Source organism: Trachymyrmex cornetzi, unplaced genomic scaffold (genome assembly GCF_001594075.2).
Source record: "Trachymyrmex cornetzi isolate Tcor2-1 unplaced genomic scaffold, Tcor1.1 scaffold797, whole genome shotgun sequence".
NCBI lineage: Eukaryota > Metazoa > Arthropoda > Insecta > Hymenoptera > Formicidae > Trachymyrmex > Trachymyrmex cornetzi.
The window spans coordinates 1,219,419-1,246,025 of NW_017300132.1; the positions used below are offsets into that span (position 1 = coordinate 1,219,419).

Sequence of the window (26,607 nt, forward strand, 5' to 3'; positions counted from 1 at the left end):
GCGTTTACATGGAATTTTTATTGGTTATGTTAAAAGAGGGTACAATTTTACGTTCGTTTTATTTCTACATTTTCTTCTGTATTTTTGTATGTACTTTTCTTCATGGAAATCGAAAATTATCATAATAATAACGCTAAATTGGTTTAAAATAAAGAATAAAATCTTCATTCATATCATTACGATATCACTGTCAGTTATGCTTCAATTATTTCAAAACTAATTTAAAGTTGATGTAACTCTGAATTAATTTTTAAATAATTGATGCGTATGTTGCAGCGATTTCGTAACGATGTGAATAAGAATTTTATTCTTTATTTCAATGTACCAATTTTTCTTTGAATGTAGCGTTATATAATCTAATACAACGACAAAGAACATACGCTTCGATGATCCATAGATTGTTTAGATGACATGTAAAACATAGTTTACATAGTTAATATCGTATACATGTAAATGTAGATTTTTTTAAATATTTTACACGTGAATGCACTGCCCTGATTCGAAGACTTCAGGTCGCGGACGAAGATTAAAAATGTCAAATTGCTGACGAAGGAACAAACATTATAGAGATACAAAAAAAGTATCCAATATACTTTCCAGATATCTTTACAATTATTACAAAATTATAAAAAATCGGGTATTTTAGAAGTAGGGCAAAGAATTGCGAAAGAATCCTATTTATATTTTTATTTAATAGAAAACCTTTAATAGAAATCCTCTTTTTAGGGAAGAAAGAGTATCTCTTTCCCAAAGCGGATTTCTATGAATGATTCAGATGCACAAAAACGATTGCAGTCATTTGCAATGTAATGCAGAACGATAATAAACATCGGGGTAATCGCACGTTGTTCACGATCACGTAATGAGATTCTAAAAGGATTACGCGTACCAATCGTTGCGTCATGTGTTGACGGGTTACGCTCAACACTTGTTCCATTGTACGAACTTCTATACTCCACTTTACATGCGGAAATTCCACGCAAACTGTTTGTATGCGTTTCGATCTGGCGAAAGAAAACAAAGCGTCCTAGTAATCCCTCTGCAATTTTGCACCCAATTAAAAATTCAAACGCGCGAATGTGCTTCAATTTCTGTTCACGTGAATATTTTTTCTGAAAACCATGTTTCTTTATCGAAATACTTGGCGAGTTGAACGTTACATGCAAAAGAGTCATTAATTGGAGGTGCTCTCTTCAAGCGCAGTAATATTCTCTGTTAATTTACAAAATTACAGAAAGCTTTCATATTTTCATTTCGCTCCAAATGTTTGCGCAAATGATTGACGCTATCATTTCACCATTTTGCGTTGATGGCAAATTGCTTGTTAGAGGCTTATTGTTGTACAACAGTCGAGTTTGTAATTACGACAATAACATCGAATGTAATTACTCCGCTGTAAGTAATATCGTTCAGATACATTCGTAATATTCGCGATGTTAAATAAACACAGCCGTTTCGTCGTTTCCTATCGAGTTTGCGTGTGACATAGTTTCCCCTGTTCCTCTTTCACTCTGTCAAACACGTGGCGAGGCAATCACATTTGATTCTCGAATCCTGGAAATTAATACACCATCGGCAAAGTTAATCGACATTAAAAATGCGTTCACGTAACGGTCTATTAAAACGAAATAAACGAGCGAATATGTCTTTTATTTCTGAGAAAACGACGATAAATAGCCGATCTTTTATTATTTTTACATTGGAGGTCTTATTATTTTACAGTGAAACAAGGAAAGAATTATTACCGGCTTTTAGAATATGAGAAACGAGAAGCTAAATAATAATGAATAGTTTCTTTTATATAGTAACATTTACCATGATATTGTCATACGAAGCATATATATACGAGATAAGATTTGAAATTTATTAATATATTTATACTTTTTTTCTATAAAAATCCTTCTAAAATCATATACATATGAAACAGCTATGTGAATATCTTACATTTATATAATAACATGTTTTTTAATAGTTTTTTTGTATTTTTGTATAGTTTATTGTATTTGTGATTTATTATTGTTATAATATTTCAATATAAAAAATGATAACAGAAATTTCATTTTTTAAATAAATGCTTTAAATAATCAAGATTATTCAAAGTTTTATTGCAATTTATTGATTAGTTATTTTATAAATAAATAAAGTTTAGTGAAAAGTAAACTTTATTTATTTAACAAAATAACTAATCAGTGAATCGCAATAAAACTTTGCACAAATAATTCTGATTATTTAAAATATTTATATATAAAAGAATTGAAATTGTTTTCATCGTATTTTGAGTTAAAGTATTACAAGAATAAACAATAATTGGTAAACTATAAAAATTTATTGTTAAATAATATGATGTTAGTCATACAGTTGATTTATAAGTATATAATTTTAGTATTTATTTTTATAGAAAGTATATAAATAATTATTACATTTTTACTTATAATTAACCTTAGCGTATTGTTTCACATATGAACAGTTGCTTAAGTAATAATTGTGCAGACGAATACACCAACTTTTAGGAGGGAAAGACTGCACGGTCAGATATAGTCGCATGTGCAATGAAGCAATGCACCGAAGTCGATTAGATTTGGCACTTTAATATCCAGTATCAAGACACTGTGCAGCGTTGTTATACGATATTAAAGCAGTTCGTGGCGACATTATTTAGGAGGGAGAACTCGAGTAATTTAGGGCACGTAATTAATATCCTTGCGGTCGTACGTCTATATGTCTCGCCCATGTTGATCGCTATCCTCTCTCGCAGATACGCGACGTAAAAGCATTGTCTGTTATACATACGTATATACGTCGGTATAAGTCTTGATTGAACGTTTCCCCCAGTTTTCGCGACGACCGAGTTACCAGGTATCGACTTTCGGAACTATCGGTTACCCGAGCTTTTCCCTAGATTGAATATTCAAATTAGTTGTGTTCAAACCGCGGGGAATATACGCTCTTCCGCTTAATTTCGAGCGTAATGCCGTCGGTACCGTCAGAGATCAAAGGTCTCGAAAAAGTGGTTACCCCGCTCTTCTGTGGAGGAGTTTCTTGCTTTGTCCTCGGATCTCGGAATGCATTTATACTTCTTCCTTAGAGCTTCGTATCCGCTTACATCCCTCTGGATTATTCGCATAACCGCGCGTAGTCGATAAACTCTGCGGTGAAACGTTAAGACAAGTTAAGGAATGCTTTGCATCCTATCTGCGAATATCGAAATGCAATTACTCATTTCTCTTTATTCTTCGAGAATCTTATAAAAAGACTCTTCGAATCTAAATTTAACGACAAACACACTTACACATAGATAATGAAAAATGTTATTTAATATGATGGATATGTATTGAGAGAATAGCATTATTTTTATAATAGATTTTAAAACTAGAAGTATTATACATTGACCAGGTGAATTAGTTATTCGAATGTAAGTATAATAGTTATCAACATATTCGGAAAATAGATGGAAGTAGAGTTGCTTCCGAGATGGATTACTTGTTTTCTGTCGCACCATCGCATCGGTTTTTGCTGAATACGCACACGAAAACTGTATGATGAGTGTGGTTTATAGGAAGAAAGAACTGAGCTTCTCATTGGCGAACGAATACTGGGAATGAATACTAGGAAATGATCAAAGGCTAGAAATGGTATAGTAAACAGTCATTAAAATAAAGAAATTCGAATTCAAATTTGAACATCAGACTTTTCAATGCTTGACAGTTTTTACATTTTTTTATTAATTTTCAGTTATAGTTGCGAATGTCTGATTGCAAAATGTTATAAAATAATGACACTAAATCTCAATTTTTGTATATAAGTATCGAGGATGATTTATGTAAAGTTGCAAGATTAGCTGTTATGAAAATAAACAAAATTTATTTATTTGTTTATTTACAGAATAATTAATTTCTACATCGCAATGAAACTTTGCATAAATCATTCTGAATACTTCAAACATTTTGACAAAGTACTGATATTTTAATATTTTTTATTTTTTAAATTTTAGTATTATGACAAAAAAATAATAAAATTTTTTTAATAATAATAAAAGAATAACAGATAAAGTAAATAAACTATAAAAATATTGTTCAATCAAAATATATTAACACATTGTAAAAATGTGGGATACATGCTTAATCATGTTAAATAATCTTTTTCTATGTGTTTTTCTTATGCATTTCCATCTTATATTAATGTTATTGTGATACTGCTTGTGAAACGTGAAGACGCCAGTTGTTTTATTTTATTTTAAATGCATGAAATACAAGATACCTCAGCAAACTTAAACAAAAGTAAGCAACTCGTCCAATCATAGCCCAGAATTTTTCTCGATTTAATCTTTATCTCGATCTCAATTTTTTTGATTGGCCCATTTACTGTTTCAATTTTTCCGTGCCTCCAGTCTAATGAAGCAATAAAACGGAACGAAATAAAAACGAAAAAATATATGTTAAGGAATCAGTTAGAGAATCGATCAATCGCGGTCGAGCATTTTCGAAAGTAAGTTAAACTAGATGGCAATAGTGAATTTATATTTTCTTTATTTAGTTAGTAGAAGTTCTTTATAGTTGATATACATGTTTGCCCTTTGACAGTACTGCTGTAGCTATTTCGAATATCACTGTGTGTATTTAAGTCCTATAAAACAAAAAGCAAGTTTGAAAAATTTTAACGTTCAGATTCTTATCTACGATTTAAGGTGAGGCAAACACATATTATTTACTTCCTCTATATGATAAAAAAATTATAACGTAATAAATGAAAAGCACATGTTTTATCAGGATTACTTCGATTAAATTGGGATCTTTGAAAAGTTTTTCCATTTTACGATTTCTCATTTACAATGAGTGACTATTATCATTCGGTGATTGACTATTTATTGGAATCTAAAAACGAGGCTGAAATGAGGTCTGAAAAAGACAAAAGTGAACAAGATAACGACTCGCAAACGTTCACTCCGTCGTGCGTCTCGAAGATGGATTATACACTGCCGAAATATCGGAATAACGTAAGTCCCGCGATCGACAAGATCATGCGAATGATGAACATGCCGAGCTTGATAACGTCTGAGGACTCGTCCAGCGAGTTGACATCGAAGAATCGCATTCCCTCGTCTAATTTTTGTTGCGACGGTAACGAAAATGTCATAATTCCTATCATGGCTAAAGAATGTTTGGATATATGCTTCTCGAGTCCAAAGCCGTTTGTCAGTACTTGTAAAAAATACAGCCCAGTGAAGGATCGCATGTACTCGTTGTTCCAGGATGCACAGAAACTGCAATCGCAAGAAATGGCCGAGTCGTTTCCGAATAATGAGTCAGAGGATCCTCCAAATTACGAGGTAAAATAAAGGTCGCGATATATTATAATTCAAAAAGAAAGCAGATGACGAAATAATAAATATGTATAGGAGAAAATCTATGTATCCGAGGTGACTTTCTTACTAATGGCGTCCAACAGGAATCAAAGAATAAGGGACAATATGTTTCCACGAGCCATGCCATCACGAACCAATTCTAGAGATAGCGGTTTTAGTGAACTTATTGAATTCGTGGAAGAGACTCGAGAAAAAAATCATGAAGATGATCACGACTGACAATAGCGGTCTGCGTTGTCTCTTATATTTTATACTTTTATGAATACAATTATGACTCTTTGCTTAATACTTAATACTTATCTTGCTTACACAATATATATAATCTATATTTTCATATGTATTCATTTTAAATTTTGTCATGTGCTTATAACTTTGTTTATGTCAACGTTCGTTGTTTATGGATTCCGTTATATTATTCTTTTTGTGTTAATATAATTATACATTTAAATAATAATTTAATCATTTCATATTTGATCTTAAAAAAATTTCACCTGCAGTGTATTAATAGCCTCTCTCTTGACAAATTTCTGGATCAAATGTTAAGCACAATTGAAAAGTACAGGCAGTAGGAATAAAGAATAAGAGATTTTTTAATCGATCAGAAACCGTATATACCAGAAGTAAATACATGAAATCTCTTCCTATTCTCTCCTATTGTCCGTACTTATCAATTTTGTCTCAGGTCTCGGGTTTTACTAATCACTGATCTTTTTGCGAAAGAATATATCGCCCGTTTGTTACGACAATGACATAATTAAAAAATTGTTATAAAAATGAATGGAACTTAAAAAAATACTTTAAAATATATACTCTTATTTCTTTCTCCTCTACAATCAATTACTACATAAAAAATGCATTTCAAAATGAATATTACAAAATTTTGATAATTTAGAATATTTATTTTCTCGACAACTTCCTTTTTTGAATTATTTCATTATTGTAGCAAATAAATGATACATGAAATTTATTCAATCGATTTTCGCGTTTAACAAGACAACTAGACAATTGACAAGATAGACAATCACGTTTTATATTGTGGCGCGTTTCGGGAGCTTCAGGATATGTCGCCACCTCCTGGTACAAGCGAGCGCTTATATCGATTGTATCGATTATGTTGTCCAATTAGGTGGATTTCTGCGATTTCAATGTCGCAACGAGAATCGCTCAGCTTTCAGCTCGAGGATCCCCATTCTACTCGCGAAAATCGATTTTTGTCGATACGAGATTTCTATGTATTATATATACTAGAGACAAGAAGATTCGCGACCGCCCAGTTTTCAACATGTCCGACAAAGAGCAGGATATTCATACGCTTGACGGTGCACATGATAGTATATACTTTTCTCCTGAAACCGTGCTTTTTGCTACCAATTCATCGCCGAACGCATCCCTGACACCGACAAGTGATCTCGACAGTGTTCGGCATAAAGTAGATAAGTCGTTATACTTTACGCCAAGATTCGAGAAGTTTCTACAGTGGAGGCAGATGGACCGTTCTCTGAACAATTCTTTTACACCTGTACTCAAGATGTGCGATGAGGATACGACGCATGATGAGGAAGCGTGCTCATCATGCGATGAGTCATTGATCGAGAAAATAGGTATGCTCAACTAGTCCACATCGAGATATCCACGCGCCTTCATCTGAACATCCACTAAGGTAGACGCGACTCTAACGGACGTGAAACTCCAAGAGAAGAGACGTCTGTGAAGTAATACCTCCGTTGAGGCTTTCACAGATTTTCTTCAAGGAAATTACGTGGTTTACGGATTAGTGTGACATTGTTAAGTGCCATTGTTTGATGAACATTGCACTTTACTTTATCAGGGCAAAAAGCAACCTATAATACTGATGAAGTGAACTGCAATATTCACGAAACGTGGGCATTTAACCCTCCGTCGGCAACTGGGGTCTTTAATGTTATCGTCGATATTTTGATTATAAATTCTGGTTAGTAAAAAATCTGTAAAAAGTAAGTAAAATATAATTCTTCATATGATGGTAAAAATATGTTAAGGTTGGACAAGTATATCAACATTTTTTTCAATTTTTCATATAATCCGGACAATAAAAAAATTTGCTCTTTTCGAAGATCCTTAACGAGCAAAATTCCATGTTGCCGATAGAGGGTTGAATGTCAACTTGAACATTGTAGTTTATTTTATTAGAGTAAGAAGTAATCTCTCTGGCTACTTCTCGATCTGATGAAGTGAACTGTAATGTTCACGAAACGTTAGTATGTAACAATGTATCAAGAACCGTAAAACTAATTTCTTTGAATGCCTGTGAAAATCTCTTGTAATATCTTCGCGGACGTTTCTTATTTGAAGAGACGGAGGAGAAGGGGGGGACTTTCTGCGTCCAATAGAATCGCGTCCGATCTTCTGGATTTAGACGAACGTTTAGACGAACGCGCGCGATAAATACTAGCATAAATTTTGCACACTAAATATCTAACGAATGCAGAGAAACTGCGGATTGTCAACTGCAACTTGCACGAAATCTCAGCGGGGGACAATACGAAGGACGAGTTGACATCCGATTACTCGACCATGGAAACGACCGTCCAGGACAACGACGGTTCGTCGTCGAAGGTGACGTCCGACAGTTCGATCGATCAGTTTCCGCCGCGAGGGACGAAACAAAGCGACCGTCCGGACCGAGAGGACGCGATCGTCGATTCCGCAGTGGAGGCTGGTAATCCTGGGAATGCGGAATCGACTCGCTTGGCAGATCACCCGACGACGTCGTTCGATCACCCGAGCGCCATTGAGGACGGCAAGAAAACGGACACGTTTGACGATCTATATAATCGAAACGCCAAGTTGACTCAATGTTATATAGAACAAATGATGGCCAAGCAGCAGAGTGGCGGTTGCTTTGGGAGTCATTGGTCGAGAAAGTTCATGAACATGTCGACGCTGTGTCGATCGCCTCAACGATCGAAAAAATCTAAAGAAAAGGAGCGTCACTGCGATGTAAAAACGAGTTCACCAATGCAAGGGAAAAATCCCGTTATGGAATGGAAACATCCCATTCTTAAGTTACGCCCTTCGATGGATACTTCAAGAAGACAGGTCCAAATACTCGAAAGACACAGACCAGGTAAACGCGTTTCACCTTGGCGGGAAATGTTCGATCGATGATCGTAGCGTGCCGCGTAACAATAATAACGATTTCAACCTTGAGTGCCGTACGTTTTTGCATCGGCTCGACCGACGTTACGAGATATTTGTCCGCGGTGGTGCCTCGTTGTCGCCCACCTGTTACCTATTCTCTCGTAAATCGTTATCGATCCATGTGAATTGAAATATCTAATTTTTACTTATGCGTTGTTTTAACATGTGCCTGGCATAGATAAGGCAAGACATTTTTTTAAATAACAGCCAAAAGGAAGAGAGAGAGAAAAGATGAGGCGAAATGGTAATTTATAGTCGACGTTAGTAATCGGCTGTATCAGCGTTTTTCAACCTATTTCAATTCCGGCACATTAAATAACGAACCAAATTTATCAAAGTATATCATTCAATTTATCAATGTACGTCAAAGTATATCAAGGTATACACGCTTCAACGCTCAACATAAATCTTTTATCAGATACTGCCAATATTAAAAATATAAAAAGTAAAATTGTAAGCTTTTGTTTTTAACTTTATTGCTTTAAAAGTGATTTTATTGCAATATCGCTTTGATTATAATAAAAGTCAGTGCAGTATAATTTAAGTAATTTTCACAATTTTTAAAATATTTTTTACTTCGCACCTCATTCGCTTCTTTTTTTTTACTTATTTCTAAATTTTCTCTTCTCTTTGCCTTCTTTAACATTTTCACAGCGCGCTTCGAGAGCCTTTGCGGTACTCCGGTTGAAAAATTCTGGATTACACCAAAGACGTTACTCGAAGTATTTTGCGATTAAAGCTTTCTCAAGAAGTATTATAATTGCTTTTGAACTCGTTACACGCCGCAAGGCAGTCCACGATGAACGGAAAGGAATTTGGTTTTTTCACTGTCTATTGTTTTCTCAGCTGCTACCTCGTCTACCCGAGCACTTGAGTAAAGATAAATCGCGCATTGTGTATGCGCGATAGGCGCGATTAATGATTTTACGTTGTGTAACCGTTTTGAACGTCGTAAATTAATAGTAAACGTTGGCGTTACGCAACCATCTTGCGTAATTATTCGAAAATTAAATGCACATTTTTATCGCATCTCGCTGGCTAATCTCAAAACTTTCTTTCGCTCGTGCTTTTCTGCAACACCGCGAAAATGCGAATGCAAAGTGAAGCAAATGGAGCATGCACCAGAGTGTATTTCACATTATCACGCAGCGAGAAAATGAAAATGCGCGATTCTGGTCCGCTACGTAATTCTTGAACGCCAACCGCGATTTAAAAGCGAGCACGAGAAGGCTCGAAGTCGTAAATCACGGGCACCCGCGTGGGTATGAAACATAAAGGAAAAACAAGATTATGTGTCTTAGCTTTATGTACATACTCATTAATTTTTACGAGGTGGGGAGCGTAGCTCTTCGTTTCGAGCATAAAGTCGTTTGATCAATATTTAGGCACAATCGTCGTGTGTATACGCCGATTTATTCTATGAATCGCTTTGTAGCGCCGCTCATATCTCGTAAAAAAGAACATTTAATTGTCACTTGGGATTACAGTGAGCGGCTCAACTGTAATTAATTCCATTGCCATGCAAGATCAGGAGATAATCTGCTACTCTTATGCAAAGGATTATTCAGTGAAGAGAAATTTACAAATGTACTCTAAAACATTTTTCAAACGATTACTGACACTCTGTGTATTTAATAATTTTTTTGAAAAAAAATTGTAGCTTCAGAATATTTTATATGTATATTTACATGTTTTCATTACACTTTTTGTACCGTAAATCATTCGTTTTGTCAACAGATGTCCCGTTTCCACCGTCGCATAAAATGACAGTGGCAGAAGTCTTCGACGAACGAACAGGATCCCCGCGGCCGGAAGTCCTCAAGCAACACTTTATCCTCGAAGGTAGGATCGACGAGGCTGCGGCTCTTCGTATAATCAACGATGGAGCTGCCCTTCTACGCTCGGAGAAGACTATGATAGACATCGAGGCTCCGGTCACCGGTGAGTCAAAATCCAACTTTTGTTAAATCTCAATTTAAAGTACGCACGATGGGTCATTCGTGTCCTGTATATTTCTTTGCTATTACTAGTATATACTATTAGGTGTACAACTTTGCTTCCGCCGTTTTCATATAGATGGCTTTAGCGGTAAGTGATGGTCGAAATAAATAGATCATAGAATCGTCATACAAGAAACTTGGGCATCTGTCAACATAACCCCATAGAAACATTTGTCGATTGTGTCTGCATCATAAAGTTATTCTCGATTGAAAATGTCAGTTTACGAGCCAAATTCTCGTCATTTGCGGGAGATTTTAATTTTCTGCTTCAATATGAAGAAATCTGCGGCTGAGGCTCATCGAATGCTCTCAAATACTTATGGTGAGGCCGCTATTAGTGAGAGAACGTGTCGAGAGTGGTTTCAACGTTTCAAGAACGGTGATTTTGACGTCGAAGACCGCATAGCGGTGGAAGAGAGAAGGTTTTCGAAGATGCAGAATTGGAGGCATTACTTGATCAAGACTCGTGTCAAAATCAAGAAGAATTGGCACGATCATTGGGAGTGACTCAACAAGCCATTTCAAAACTCCTCAAAGCCATGGGAATGATTCAGAAGCAAGGAAATTGGGTGCCGTACGAGGTGAAGCCGAGAGATGTTGAACGACGTTTGTTTGCTTGTGAACAGCTGCTTGAAAGGCAAAGACGGAAGGGATTTCTGTATCGCATTGTGACTGGGGACGAAAAATGGGTTCATTACGATAACCCCAAGCGCAGAAAATCATGGGGAGTTCCCGGCCATGCTTCCACGTCGACGGCCAAACCGAATATTCACGGCTCCAAGGTCATGCTCTGTATTTGGTGGGACCAGCTCGGCGTAGTGTATTAGGAGCTGTTAAACCGACTAAAACAATCACAGACGATCGGTATCGAACGCAATTGATGCGTTTGAGCCGAGCATTGAAAGACAAACGGTTTTGGGTTGAAAATAGTTGAATCAGAAGGGTCTGATCTTATCAATCAGAATTCTGATTATCTCGATTAGAATTAAATAGATTTAATCGCTAAATTCTAACGTGTCTATTTTTAATCATTAGAATTCCGATTAATGCAACCAAACTCCTTCTAATTTGGTAAAAAATCTGTAAAAAATGAGTAAAATACAATCTGTCTTCTATGATAATAAAAACTCATTGTGTGTAAGAATTTTGTACATTTTTATATACTCCGGGACAATATAAAAATTTCTCGAAACATTTGTGCTGAAGACCTAAATTGTAAACGAAGGGTAAACATTTTACACTGCCAATGGAGGACTAATACACAACCTTACAAATACTTTTTAAAGATGTTAAAAGTATATACAAGAACACTTAATAATTTTTTATGTACTTGTAATAGTAATGAAAGTAGAAAATTAACCCAGACACGAATGATCCGGCGTATGTAAAAGAAGATCGTGTGTACTAAGAGTTAAGTTTTAGACTTTGGTCAAACTAACTGTCGGCAACTTACGATCGCTGGGAGAACGATCCCAGCGATTCTGGGCGATGTGTGTTCGACTGTCAAGGCCGCCTTAATTAATTGGATATAAGATATTCAAGCCTTAATTGAATCGAAAATTCGGTCCCTTCCCCCCCTGCTCGATCCTCGCCGCTCCTTGATCAATTATCCTTGAATTAAGTTCGTCGCGACGGCCTCCTTTGTGGCGTGTCCGCTGATTGTTCTGGAAGCGCGGAATAGGAGGACGTAATAAATCCCACCCTCGGCTACTTTGGATCGATTCGGTTCCTATTTCCTTCTACGCCCCTTCTGCTGCTCGCCGTCATCCTTTTACGCACGTATCATTGACAGTTATTACTTTCCACATCGCCGCAATGCAATTTTCATTAGTGAGATTAAATGGACCATATATATTCGCATTACTTGCTTCACATTACTTCTTTTCGAAAAATTTCATTGGTTCATTACGGAGTTGCCATTAAAACCTCGAAAAATACTGATATTTGATCTGTGCGAGAAAGCGAAGGACGGAGAGAACGAAAAGTTTCGAATAAAATAATATTTTTCACGACGTCTAATTTATTTTTAATTGACAGGATAATTGAACGTTGAAATCCCGATCGGAGAGCTGCGAAGTATCGGTTTAATTTAAGACTCTGATCGTTATGAATGTCTTCGATAATAAACAGATAATTAATATAAATTACAGTTAATTACTAAACAGTAATAAGATACAGAAACGGCTATTGCTTTTATTTACTTACTCTCGTTTACTCGAGAACACATTTCTCCCGCGGTGAAAAAATACAACCTTCGATAACATCTATCAAATCAATATAGTGTCGCGTGCACGCGAGCGCTCGTGGCAGCCGCATGCTGCTGCAGCATATTTTTCGCGCATATGCTCGTCGCATCCGAATCGATGGTCAGCGAATCGGCCTTAAATTTATTTCACGTCGATCGAAGCGACCGGCGAAATCGGTCATCCCTCTTCTCCGTTCGTTTCGCATGCTCTTTCGCTCCTTCGGTGTCCGCCGCGCCATCCGTCGTCCGTGCGTCTCATGCATCCTCCCTCGGTGTAATTCATCTTCTACCCGATCCTGGCTGCAACCACCCTGCGTCCTGGCCGCGATGCGGATTCGCATTCGACGACCAGACGCCTGGCGCGCACCGCAATTTCTCTCTGTCGGATCCGTACTCTTCTTTTTCTCCTCTTCCAACACTCGGGCGACACACGTGGGCTAAAAGCAAGTCGGGAAAGCGGCTTCCGGTATCGACTATTATCTACGACAAAGCGGTGACGGGTCGGGAGAGGCAATATCTATCAGACACATTCTCAGATCGCTTTGAATTCCCTCGACAATCTCGGAATTTATGAGAATTTGGCCGAGAGAAGAGGTACGGGTCGATGACGACGTTCTGCGAAATTCCGCCTGCCTCGAGCTTCGTTAGTTCGCTCGATGAACCGTATACTAGAAAAACGGAGGAGTTTTAATCCGGAACGAGAAAAGGAAACGCGAGGCGCGCCGACCTATCGGAAAATTAATTAACGGTTACCACGTGCCTCGCATGAAAAATTGATATGCATATCAAGTTACTTGCCAAAAGATGTTCTTAAAATTCTTGTGTTATTCTTAAAATTATTGTGTTATTACCTTGAGAGAGATGGAAGTATATATTTCTTTTTTAAAATTCCGTTTGACATAAATTCCTTTCATGTGTCTCGCATGAATGGCATGAAAGATTGATATGCATATTTCCGAAATTATTTGCTACTAACAGACTGCTCTTAACATTTTTCTATTACCATTTTAAGAAACGGAAGCATATAGTTCTTTTTTAGAATTTCGATTGACTCGAATTCCTTTCATGTGTCTTGAAAGAATGATATCACATATTTCTGAAATTTATTTGCTACTAAGAAAACTGTTCTTGAAGATTGTTGTATTATTATCTTAAGAAAAGAAAGCTTATAATTTTTTTAAATTTCATTTGACGCGGTTTACTTTCAATTGCTCCGCAATTATGTAATTAATGGGCGTATCTAATGATTTTTATTAACCGCGACATCTCGCATTGATGGCAAAGAGGATCAAATTGCGGTTGGTTAATTGGGAGAAGGACAGGAGGCACGTTGAAGTCTTCCTTTCAAGCGAGGGTTTCTTTTCTGTTGTACGGTTTCGTGACGCGTTTCTTTGATCGACGTATAAACCCTCGATTGTTCTCAATCACCGAGCTAAATCCTCACACGAATAAGTTGTTCATAAAACGAGGTCAATCTAATGGCAATTTACCGCTTATACCTTCCGGGTTGTATTATATTATGTATTAAAAATTCATATTTTAATAATTGATACTCGCGCCATAGCTTAGCGAGGAGACACTACCAGTGTCTTCAGATCAATCGAATGGCAATTTATCGCTTATACCTTTCGGGTTGTATTATATTATGTATTAAAAATACATATTTTAATAATTGAGTTACGTAATTTGAATTATGGCTTTCGATTATTAATAAAAATGGACCTTTCGAAGTAACTGTATAATTTTAATTGTTATTAGACTGAATCAAAATTGAAGTTAATATCTTAGCTTACATATAGTAACATTCTCGCACCGTTAATTAATTAAATTAACGTCCCAAATACGTTTTATGTTTAGAACTATTTAATCGTCTTGTTAAATTTTTGCTTTCAAATTTTATTTCGTTTATTTATAGGTACGTTTTCTGTAACTGAACTAGTATACATTTTTGAAACTTAAAGTGAAATAGGTTTGACATTTGGCAAAGGCAAGAAAGAAGTTCTAGTGCAGGAATAAAAAAACGAAACATATTGCACACGCTTCTAATTTAGGATTAAAACGAAATCTCTGATCGCTTTTTGCATGAGTAATAACTAAATTAGTGTAGCTACATTCTAGACTTGAATAATGAAATTAACATCTTACAGACTTAGGATTAATAAAAGGATTAATAAAAATTATCTTTTTTTACATTCGTGATAACAGAGAAGTAGCAGCATGTACATGTAATAAACCGAGATTAGAGCTAACCGGCGTTGTTAAAATTTCTTATAAAGAATTTCCTTTTACATCCACGGCCTTCATAAACGAACTTCCCGGATATTCAAATTAATGATAATGAGTTACTCGAATGTTAGCCGAATGGAATCTCCATCGGCGATTAGTGCGTTTCTTTGCGCCGTGAAAGAACAGCCATTTCCACGTCCATAGAGCGTAGTGGCTCGTTTTAGCTTATGTCTGACTTCGCTTTTTTCTCTTTCTTTTTCACTAACGTTATAAACCGGTTGGAACAGCGCGTTACGATAATCGCTTCGACATTGCATTAATATTCTTTCGCCTTTTTTTTCGCTTCTGCAAATTTTTTCTTTCAGAAATGAGTTCTTTCGTTACGCGCGCTCGTAAAGCTTTACTGTCTCTCCGCGTTCGCGTTTTGTGTCTCTGCGAAATAAAAGAAGTAGCGATCAGAAGGTTATCGTCGATCCTGAAAGTTAATGCTGATCGTTAAGGAAAGAAACGTTACCTTGCGATGAAAAAAAATATGCAATCTAAAATAGCTTTCTTTTAACGCGATTTACGTTTAAACATAACTTGTTTATTTTATTGAACGTATAGTTCCATTAATATTTAACGTTAAATATTAGTAAAAATGATAAACGCAAGTTTTTCTAATCTTGTACCATTTAACATTCTGTATATTTATTTTGATGACTTTAAGGCTCAGTTTTTTATTGTCTGAATAAAACTAATGATTTAAACTTAACCTCGTTCAACCTATAACGATTATGTAACAATATTGTGTCTCTTTAAGCTATGATTAATCACTATAGTAGCAATTTTATTATTGTGGTTACTTTAAAAGTTATCTACTTATTGCAAAACCGTCAGTTTGGTGATTAACTGTAGCTAGAAAAACATAATTTTTATGTTATCATCAGATTAGTTAATCAGAAAAATCGGATCTAATGCTCGTTTTCATTAATGGTAGTTTAACTTTAATATCGGTTTAACTAACTCTTTATCTTTTTCTAGGTCTAAGATTAGAAAAAGCTGAAGAGAGTAAATTGAGAGTTGAATTGAGATTAAATTTAATCTCCTATGGTAAAAACGAACATAAGACGTGTGGATAAGAGAACAACAGATGAGATATTTCAGATGCTTGCACTGTGCGTTTTTGCAGTGAGTCTGAATTTAGTTTGCTTAAAATGATTTTCTGCTTGTTCGCTAAGCGACCCAACCAAGATTGGCCGAATATTATTTTGCTTGAAGCTCCATGGCACTTAAATAAAGATTTAATTTTGGTAATTCAAACATTGCCGAATCATTTGATCGCTGCTCGTTTTGGTACGCGCGATTATAAATTTATACTCGATCGGAAATCTACACTTTTAAATATGCAAAGATTATATTTAAACCAGTTTCCTAAATTAAACAGTATTACGTTATTGTCAACTTTCAAATGTGAAAAAGTATTATTTTTAATATAAAACATATGATTAGAAAACTACGAACCACTAACCCATTTCTCTGATCGAATTGTTTTGTTTCAAAATAAACAAGTAAACAGATTCAGATTAACATACCCATTTAATAAATAATAAATTTTGATTAACACGTTTTATTAGTTAAATTGTTCATAATTCCATTGTTTTAATTCTAATTAAATTAATGTGTATTAAGTGTCGACTTACAGAAACACAGGATAAACGGTTTTGTTAAAGTATCTGAAAATTTATCTAGATACAGGTCTGAAAGTTATTTTGTTTGGACTATCAAAATAATTATGCAAAATGCTTAAACTGGTTGTTAAAATGTTAAAACTCCTTGGCTACATTGTTATCAATATAGCAAGTGTTTTACATAAATTGTTTATGCACCAACAAAATTATTTTCATCTGTGTGTAGCTAAATTTTTAGATACTTTAGCAAAACCATTCTTCGTGAATGATTCAAAAGAACTTGGGTATAATAAATCATGAATTTAACAATATAATCCGCTTTGTTAAAACCGCGCGTTTCGATCGCAGTTATCTCTAGAAAAAAATGAAACATTTCGAGTCAAAGTTTATCGGTATCGACATCGAGGGATTTGACTCTCGCGTAAAATTTTTCCTTTTTTTTTTATTTTTTCGTGATCTCGACATGGAAAATCGAGATCACGGCACTCGAGACTTGAAAGGGAACATAGTCGTTATATCCAACGACGCGCTATCTTAATTGTCTTCCTGCCTTGTCGCAGCAAAATTGATATGGAGCCGGAAACATGATTATGCGAGCGTCGTGTTGACCGAACTCGGTTACTACCGGGTGTGTGTAGGAGCATAAATTATTCATACAAGTGCGAATGACGCGGGGGAGGAGAAGAGGAGCGGCAAGTACGAGACGGAACACAGTGGCAATATTGTTTGGCGTTTATAAAGCATCCTAAAAAGCATTAAATGTTTATCGTCTGTCGACTCTGCCACGTCGATGTTGTCCGTCTAAATATTGAACTCTTTGTCGATAACCGGATGGAAACAGAGACGTATGCGATATAAATATACAAATATATATATAATATATACATATATATATATATATATGTATATTCAATATCTACTTTCGATCACGCGTTGCTTTTAGTTACAATCGCACCTCTGTTTTGCTCTAATTAATAATAAAGCTTAATAAGTTTATATATCGCTAAATTGTATTACTTGTGTTCGAAACTTGAGCTTCTACTCTGTAACTCTTATACGGAAAGAATTATTTTGTTGAAAAATTTAATATTTTGCTGGATACAGATTTGAAAATAATCTTGCAGGACCATTAAAATAATTTTATTACACACATTTGGCTTGAACGGAAAAATTATATAAATTCATAAGAAATATTGAACACGAAGAATCGCCTTGGAAAGAACTGAATATGGTATTTTTCATTCATGTGTGTATAATAATTTTGTTGAAAACTTAAATTAGTCCCTAGAATATTAAAATCTTTTGCAGCATTGCTTTAGTTTTAGCATAATTATTTTGATAGTCCAACTTTATTTTTAGATTTATATCCAGCAAAATTTTAGACCTTTTATCAAAATCTATAGACTTGGTTTTCCATTTTTTGTTAACTTGTGATTTTTAGACTTAACCTTGCCTAAATTAGTGATAATGTAAAAATTATGTTTGGCTAGCTGTGATTAATCACTAAACTAATAGTTTTGCACACAGAAAAATATACTGTCTGTACGCAAATAATAATTACTTGTTTCAAACATTTCAAGTTCATATATCTGCAAATGTATCATAAGTTCATCGCAAGCATCAAATTTATTGAAAATATATTCTATAGTATTTATATATAACTTTAATAAGTTTGATACTTTTTAATCAAGATTATTAAATTAAAACAAATATTTTATCTGTTTATTATACAACGTCGCTTTTTTGATAAATTTTATAGTATTCTTCAAAACAAAATAAATTATTGTTTTGAGTACATAATAATAGTTTTTTTTTCTAAAATGTGTAATAAATATATTTTAAAATTTCTGTCAAAAGAACATCAATTATTAGATAGTTATTAGTTATTAAATAACTATTATTTAAAAGAAAAAAAAGTAAATTTAAATCACTTTTCTTAGCAGTAGAATAATATTTTTTTGTGTGTAATAACTTTGAAAGTTACTCGTTACGAAACTAGTTTGAATGAATTATAACTAGAAAAATAAGATTTACATTATTATCAGGCTAAGTCTAATCACAATTTAATCAGAGAATGAAAAACCGGACTTTAATGACGGTGCTAGTATATATCGTTTATATTATCATTGCACAACTTTTCCATTATATATATATGTATAAAATCTGTACAATGTAACATCGACTATTAATAAGAGTTATAGAATGGAGGCCGCAATCATAAATTTAAACCACGATGGAAATAGTTTTGCCAAATATCGTGACATTCGCAGTATCGTAAATATTTTAGTCGGGACTACCGCCGAGTTTCTAAGTGGAAATGGAATTCCTTCACAAAAATGCCCGCGCGCGCGTTCGCGGACCATTAAATTCGGTCTAAACGTACGGACGCACGGAACCCCCGGGGATAATTGCTTACACGTTGATTACACCCTTACACGGAACGGAACGGGCGTGGCAGGCGTTTGCGGGGGCGAAAAATCGAGCAGCTTTTACTCGCTGACGGGGCTCTATCGTCGCGTTCTTTTTGCGCCGGACGATAATACTCCGAGTTAATACGAAGGGCGAGAAAGCCTGTGACGGTCGGATAAAAGCTTCGTGGTTTGACGTTTCAATAATGCGTTCGTCCTCAGGATGAGAGGATTTGCCGGAGGACCATTATAGCAAGCGACGATGGTTCTCGACTTTCTGTCGCGGTCGCAAGTTTACGCAACAGTCGCGCCGACTGAGCTAGACGACTCGTCCGCGTTGGATTGCAGCGCAAAGCGGTCAAAGTGCGGTCGCAAAAGACTCCGGGACGGTAGCGTCGCATATGGTATATTATTCAGAAAACTCCCGGTGGAGCGCGGAGGATGCAAAGTTGCAGAACAACTTTTGGAGCATTAATTGAGAGAGAGAGAGAGAGAGAGAGAGAGAGAGAGAGAGAGAGAGAGAGAGAGAGAGAGAGAGACATGTGGATGCATATTTGTATGTTTGTGTATAACACGTGGGCTTTTAATACATTATACGTCGACGTGATGACGACAAAACATCACGCATGAATGTTCTCGTTCGTCGCATGAAGTCGTTAATTATCTTATTAAATAGTAACGAGACGAAGCCTGTACCTTCGGTCGGTGGCGCCTGTCAGACCGACAGGAAGTTTCCTCCAATTTTCTCCCTTAACGCGTAACCGAAGCTCTTGCGGAAGCGGCGTCCTTAATAGTTGATGTTTTAATGCATACATAGTGTCTTGTAGTTGATACCTGCACTCGCGCGCGTTGATATCCGCATTACCAAGTACATCGTGTTAAACTTGTTCTATATATTGCCATAGCGTGATGCGAAATTTATTGAATGTACGAGGATGAAGGTACTATTTTGCACAATTTTTTTCTATATTTTGATCCTCCGCCGACAACGTCGAATTTTAACTTTTTTGTTAGCAAAAGGGGTCTTCGAGAAACACTGCATACATGGAGAAAACGATTTTGCTGAAGTACCTAAAAATTTAGATAGATATACGGATCTGAAAATATAATAATTTTGTTAGACCATCAAAATAATTATATTGAATGCTCAAGCTGATTGTTAGAATGTCTAAATTTTTTGAAGCATTGTCATCATGCTTGAGCGTTCAATATAATTATTTTAATATATCAACAGAATTATTTTAAGATTTGTATATCTGATTTTTTTAATATTTCAACAAAACATTCTGGTATAATTATCAAAAAAAAAGCTTCAGCAACAAATTTTTACCATCATAGAAGCCGGATTGTATTTTACTTATTTTTTTACAGATTTAAATTTGTTTACCAAAATTCGTTATCAAAATATCGATGAAGTCTTAAAAATCCCATGTTTTCGACGAAGGCAACTTGAATTTATACATATATATATATATATACATTAAATTATATATACATAATTAGTACCTATATGTATATATGTGTACATATTAAAAATATTAAAATGAGACAAAAAAGACAGATCTCGTAATGTTACGCTTTTTATTCTATTTTATGAGAATATATTATCGATATTTTATAGGTATAAAAACTTCTTGCTGACAACTTGGGGTTTTTAAGATACCATGAATAAAATATGGATTTCGCGGAATAGAATAAAAGGTGCAACATTACGGAAGTTTTTTTGTAATTTTGATATAAAAATTGAGAATGTAAAAAATAAAAATAAATTGTTAATGTTAATAATACTGCGTAATGTAACTGCAAAATTAAAATTATTATTATATATATCGCGCTTGTGTGTTATACATATACGTGGCGGGAAAGACAGAATATCCTCCTAGATTAGGCAGATCGTATACTGAACCAACTTTGCTTGCAATCGAGTCGGATAATTCAATAATTATCTATAATTTAAACGAGATATTCCCTTGAAATGCAGAAAGGAAATCGACGAAAGTGGACAGATGGCGCAGAATTGCTCTTTCAAGTCAGTACTGATTCGAATACAAATTCCATTTGCACGGTACGCGATACATGAAACGATGTGTAAAAGGGCCATCCTCCGAGACACAGAATTCTCGAGAAGATGCAATCGATATCGAGACAGGGTCGTGAAAGGAGGGCAAAGCCATCGACGGATACCAGGTTTAACATTTCTTTCTCCACGTGGATTTAAAAGTACGATATTTGATCCTTGACTGTAGACAGAGATACACTGGCACGTGTGAACTTTTATATGACAACAGATGCGGATCAGGCTTAAATCGATATTCGTCGCGTCTCTCGATATGTACGATCTTTGTAATGCAATTGTACAATTTTGTTATATATTTTCAAAAGAAAATGTTACATAATACACGAAGAATTCGCGCATTATCTGAATTAATTTTGAGCTTTAATGCCGAACATTTGTATCATTGTCTGTACAATTTATCGAATACGAAGGCATATTCTATTATTAGGAAAATATTGTCGCTCACTATCTGTAATTTCGAATTTTATCGATAATTACCCATATTTTCAGTTAATGGATATTGGCGGGGGATAGCGGCCTTAATTATTTATTTAATCCGCGGAACCAATTTGCTCGATCGGGGGAATATTCGGCTTTATTCTTGCGCCAATTACGAGCTTAACGCGCGCGTCAGTCGAGCGGAGACAAAAGAATGAATTAAATGAGGCGCGCTTTAACGCTCGCCTTTCCTACAATTGAAACTCCGGCCGGACGCATTATCCGTGAGATAACAATTTGTACTTTTGTGCATCACCATGCTCTCACAGACGAGGGTGGGGATCGTCAAAGCTATCCACTATCTGCAAACGCAAGCGCATTTCCGAGTGCACTCGGGAATCACCGATATCGTTACTGTCCAAGATATCGAAAAGAGGAAGTCATTTTATAACCATCGGCAATGGATCATGTTGTCCACGATTCTCCAATTAGCGAGCGAAAGCTGATCGAGAGGGCTCCGCTTTATATATAAATAGCTCGAGATTGGCAAACAGACACGATCAAATGTAGTTGGATTAACGATTATAGAGAATATTATTCGCGAAAAAGCAAATTAATGGTTATAGAGAGACGTTCGTGGAAAATACGGAAACGAGTTGTCGATGTTGCCTGCAAAGTAATTGAAGATATAAACGTGTAATATATACTTTTTTTTATTGTATATACTTGCTTATATTTTAATCCTCTGTCTGCAATCATATTTTTACTTCCTCCGTTTGCAATCCGGGTCTTTTTCTGTTCAAATTCTTTACTAGCCCAGACTTCAAAAAAAATGGAAAAAATTCATGATTTCTTTCCAACATCTCTGTTACATATAAGACTCCATTACCAACAACACCCAGAAAAAGGTTTCTTCGATTTAAAGAAATGTTTCTTTGCTATACGGTTAAAAAAAATTTCTTTAATTTGAAAAATGTCTTTAATTTGAATGTCATTTCTTTGATTTGAACATAATTTCTTTAAATCGAATAAATTTTTTTATTTGATTTCAAAAAATAATGTTCAAATCAAAGAAATGACATTCAAATCAAAGACATTTTTTCTTTAACCGTATAGCAAAGAAACAGTTCTTTAAAACGAAGGAATCTTTCTCTGGGTAAAAATATTTTAAGAAATAAAATTTCATTTTTGAAATTTTGCTTGTGCCAAGTAGAATATTACAGACTGAGAGTTAAGATAAAATAAAAATAATAAATACAGTGTTAAAATTAACGATATATAAAAAAGAGATAGAGAGAGGAAGATTAGGTATATCGATTTGATAAATTTCCGCGTAAGTTTCATGGTTACGCCGCACTCTATCTCTTCTCTCTTCGGGGCTATAACGCGGGTTAGCAGTCGTTCACGTATAAACAAAGCCACAAACTCAACATAGACACGAGAAAGAAATAGCACAGAAGACGCTAGAATGCACTAAGATGCAGCACTGCGCAAAACTAGGTCGACTGTACCTTTCAAAGCGAAGGGTTCTGCGAGCTCCAAACCCTTTAAACTGCGGACTATTTTTCGAAATTACTGCTCGTGATCGTAAAAGAGTAAGCCTATAATCGACAAAATTGGCGTCGCGAGAATTTGCTATAAAAATGATGTCTATCCTAACATGTGGGAAGATCGTTTTCTATTTTTATCTCCGTTTAAGAATAAAATTTTAAGAATTTTTTTCGAATCAATTTGCAGTATATTTTATGCTGTACTTTATTCAACGGCTATGAAGGTGACTCTCGAAGAGTTTGACGCGATAGGCGCTTTTCGTTCGCAACGACACACTTAAAATGCGTCAACGTCGGCAAAAAGAAGATCGAGCATAAACGCGGTGCCTAGGTATACTTAATGAGTTTTCAGAGTGGTCCAGTAAATGCTGCAGGCCGAGGGAGAACCGGGTTATAGCATAGTAAATGTCTCTCATAGATCGTCGGGGTTCGTCGTTGTACGTTTTGCTGCATAACCGGACTATTCGTCGTTTGTCATTAACATTTAATGGCCGTATAATAAAATGGACCGTGCGGTAGTGACGTAACGTATAACAATATATACACATTATATATATATATATATATATGTATATATATATTAAATGTATGTGAAACGCGCGGTTATTAAATCGTCAAGTCACGAAACATAGTTCCGTCTACATTTTATTTTTTATTTCTTTCGCTAGATATACAGAGTATTTCTCGCTACTTAACTTTTAAATTATGGATTATTTGAGTTGGTTATTCAATTTTGAGATCATTTTTTCCTTATACAGCTTTTGTGTGAACAAGCGATTAAACGTGAAGAATAACTTTGAAGAATTAAATTTTCAAAGAAAAATAAAGCAAAATTATTGTCATAAATCATATTACGTTATTAATTTTAAATAGATTTTAGTTTGTAACTTAAAGAGATTTAATGGAAATATATAGAATAAAGTAATACAATTTCTCTCTCTCTCTCTCTCTCTCTCTCTCTCGAACGAAATAAGATCTGAACCTTGATCTCATTGTGTATAAGAGGATACTAATAGGAACCACCAAGCAAGAAAAACTCAAATTTGAACTTCGAAAATTGGATTCAAATCAATTATTTCGTTTAGAATTGTACCCTGTTAGAAATTGTTCCATCTTATCCTAATGTTAAAGGTTGGAAAGTTGCGATAAATGTTTTTCGCCAAAAAACCTGCGGTGTTTGACAGAAGTGCACTCAGCGAGGAACACTCTGTGTGCAGAGTTGCCAAGTGCTTATACTCGAATAAAAATATGTAGACAGGCAGGCGATGGCATCTTACATGCTGATATATCGCTCATGCAGACCATAATAATTAAGAGTAACCGATTATGCGATAATCCGTTCGCAGATACTATCTGGGTGGGTTTCAATAACGCAGTTCGTGACTCTTTTTCGAGGTTGAGCTTACCTTCGCCGGATGTATCCTTGGACCTTGCGCCTTGTGCGAGGTCAAGGCCGTTCGAAGAGCCTGCAGACGCGATTCCGAGATTTGGCAAACGACATCCGGCGATGCATCGCGCAACTTTCACAACCTACGAGTACGATTGGGAGAACCGTTGCTTCGTGTTCGTGTTTTATTAGCTGCCAGTACGTGGTACCACCCTTTCCTTATTTTTCACCGCCCTTCTGCTTTCATTCTTTTACTCTGAAACATTTAGAAGACAGAGAAAATTACGGCGTTTCTTCCCTTTTTACATTTTTCGAGGATATCGACCGATTTTTCCAAACAGAGAAGATTACAAAAGTTTATCAGGCAAGTGTATCATGTCTTATTAATGTACTACCAGTTTTTAAGATCTTAAGTTTCCACCGATACCTGGAATCTTTGGATATCATCAATATTTTGATTATAAATTTTGATAGATAATTATAAATCTGTAAAAAAAAATAAAATAAAATCCGACTTCTATGATGATAAAACTTGAAGTTTTAATAAATATACCAAAATATTTTTATTAAAATAATATATTTGAAAAAATATGCGTTTAGTATTATTAAGCACTAAGATCTGTTTCGACCTAAAATAGGATTATTTCTATTAATTAATAAAACATTTTACTCTGTCTGTTTTTCAAAGACCTCTATCGCTGATGGAAGAATTAAAATTCATGTTGCTGGCGGAAAGTTAATCTCATTCTGCGATAGGGAATCCTTACAATTTTTGCTTCTTGGATTATGTAATATAACGCATAAAGTAACAAGAAAGGAAAAAGGGGAAAATAAAATAATAAGAATTAAATAATCCCGGAATATTGCAGACTCTAGTCGAACATATTAATTCAATTTTTCTGTGAGATAAAAAAAAAGCAAATTGATTTTATTCATGCGTCCCGAAGGCATTCAATATATCATAATCGTTATTAAAAATAAATCTCTATAATTCTCTCGCTCAATGTCGTTCGGCTTGATATCAATATTTGATATAGCGAAGGCACAGTTTTACAGTTAGGAAACCATTTTGTTTTTCATCCGTGCTTTCCGGTGTTTTACCTACCTTACGATTGTCTGTGTGTTCGTGTTCTCCTCGAAAGTTTGCGCGACTCGAGTGATTACGCGACGTGAGTGACACGGTATTGCGCCTTGAAACAGAGAGAGAGAGAGAGAGAGAGAGAACAGACGTTTCGTTGTTGTGTGGACGACAGTTGCACGAAAGTCGTTCGAAGCCCGGTCGCTCCCTTTCCCTCCACCTCTGAATAAGGGTATAGTGTGCTGGAATGTAGAGCAAGTGTGTCTCGACTCGAACGTGCGTGCCGGGGTTATTATAAGATGACGGTGCTACAACTCGCGGGTTCAAGGCTGCCGATTCCAGTCAGGGCCGATAAAGTTAGCGAGGAAGTTGGGTAAAGCACAGTACGGGATTTACCGCACCTTTAAGTCGAGCCCGGCCCGTAGATCGTAAATTGAAATCTATTTCGAAGCGAAGCTTGACTTTTTTTTTTTATTATCGCTCCCCTCAAACTTTCCATCGATCGTGGTCGGTCGGAAAGCGACGGCGATGAATTTATACGCGAACCGGCCGTTCCCATCGTTTCTTGCCGTTCGTGAGGGGAAACTAATGTGGTTAATCGAACGTCACGAGCGGAACACTTTCCATTCAAAGAGGTATTCGTTATTTCGTGATTTTGGGTACCTTCGAGCGGAGGGAAGGATCGTAACAAGTGTTATTTCGAATAACAACGAATGAAGCTTTTATTCCAATAAAATATACGCCATATTGGAATTTATTTTTTTTCCCTTCTGCATATGAATTTTATTTTATTAAAGCCGCGCCGAGAGGGTAGGACTTTGAAGTGCTCGTAGAACAGCTTATTCTTTTCTCTGCTTTTTTTTTTCTTCCCCGGGGCAACTCTGTCGAGGGCGGGCTCGCATTATATCCCACGAACGTGACACGCGAGGGTGCATGTACGGGTATGTGAAGTTAGCACCCCAACTATAGTACTCAGGAGTTCTGAATAGAGTTCCCGTTTCTTTTTG

The 26,607-nt window shown here is 35.6% G+C and overlaps 2 protein-coding genes across 7 annotated transcripts in view; both read left to right on the forward strand.

The window, feature by feature from the left end:
* Positions 1-26,607, forward strand: part of LOC108768445 (serine/threonine-protein phosphatase 2B catalytic subunit 2) — a 169,813-nt gene that overhangs the window by 50,395 nt on the left and 92,811 nt on the right. For 5 of the 6 annotated variants that reach the window (XM_018518859.1, XM_018518858.1, XM_018518860.1 and 2 more), the window contains exons 1-2: positions 8,352-8,468; positions 10,280-10,483. In XM_018518859.1, coding sequence (XP_018374361.1) covers positions 8,360-8,468; positions 10,280-10,483 — 313 coding nt within the window. In that variant the 5' untranslated portion in view covers positions 8,352-8,359. Of the gene's footprint in view, positions 1-8,351; positions 8,469-10,279; positions 10,484-26,607 lie in introns of those variants that run through there. The other variant, XM_018518863.1, reaches the window with a different exon arrangement.
* Positions 4,829-5,581, forward strand: LOC108768417 (uncharacterized). The gene is made up of 2 exons (XM_018518827.1): positions 4,829-5,326; positions 5,396-5,581. Exons 1-2 carry the CDS (start codon positions 4,829-4,831, stop codon positions 5,579-5,581), a joined length of 684 nt encoding a protein of 227 aa, XP_018374329.1.

What these genes read in the sequence shown, in the direction of transcription:
- LOC108768417 (XM_018518827.1), top strand. Translation starts at nt 4,829, where the DNA reads ATGAGTGACTATTATCATTCGGTGATTGACTATTTATTGGAATCTAAA. An exon ending in AGGATCCTCCAAATTACGAG is followed by an intron (nt 5,327 to 5,395) that starts GTAAAATAAAGG and finishes AAATATGTATAG; the next exon opens with GAGAAAATCTATGTATCCGA.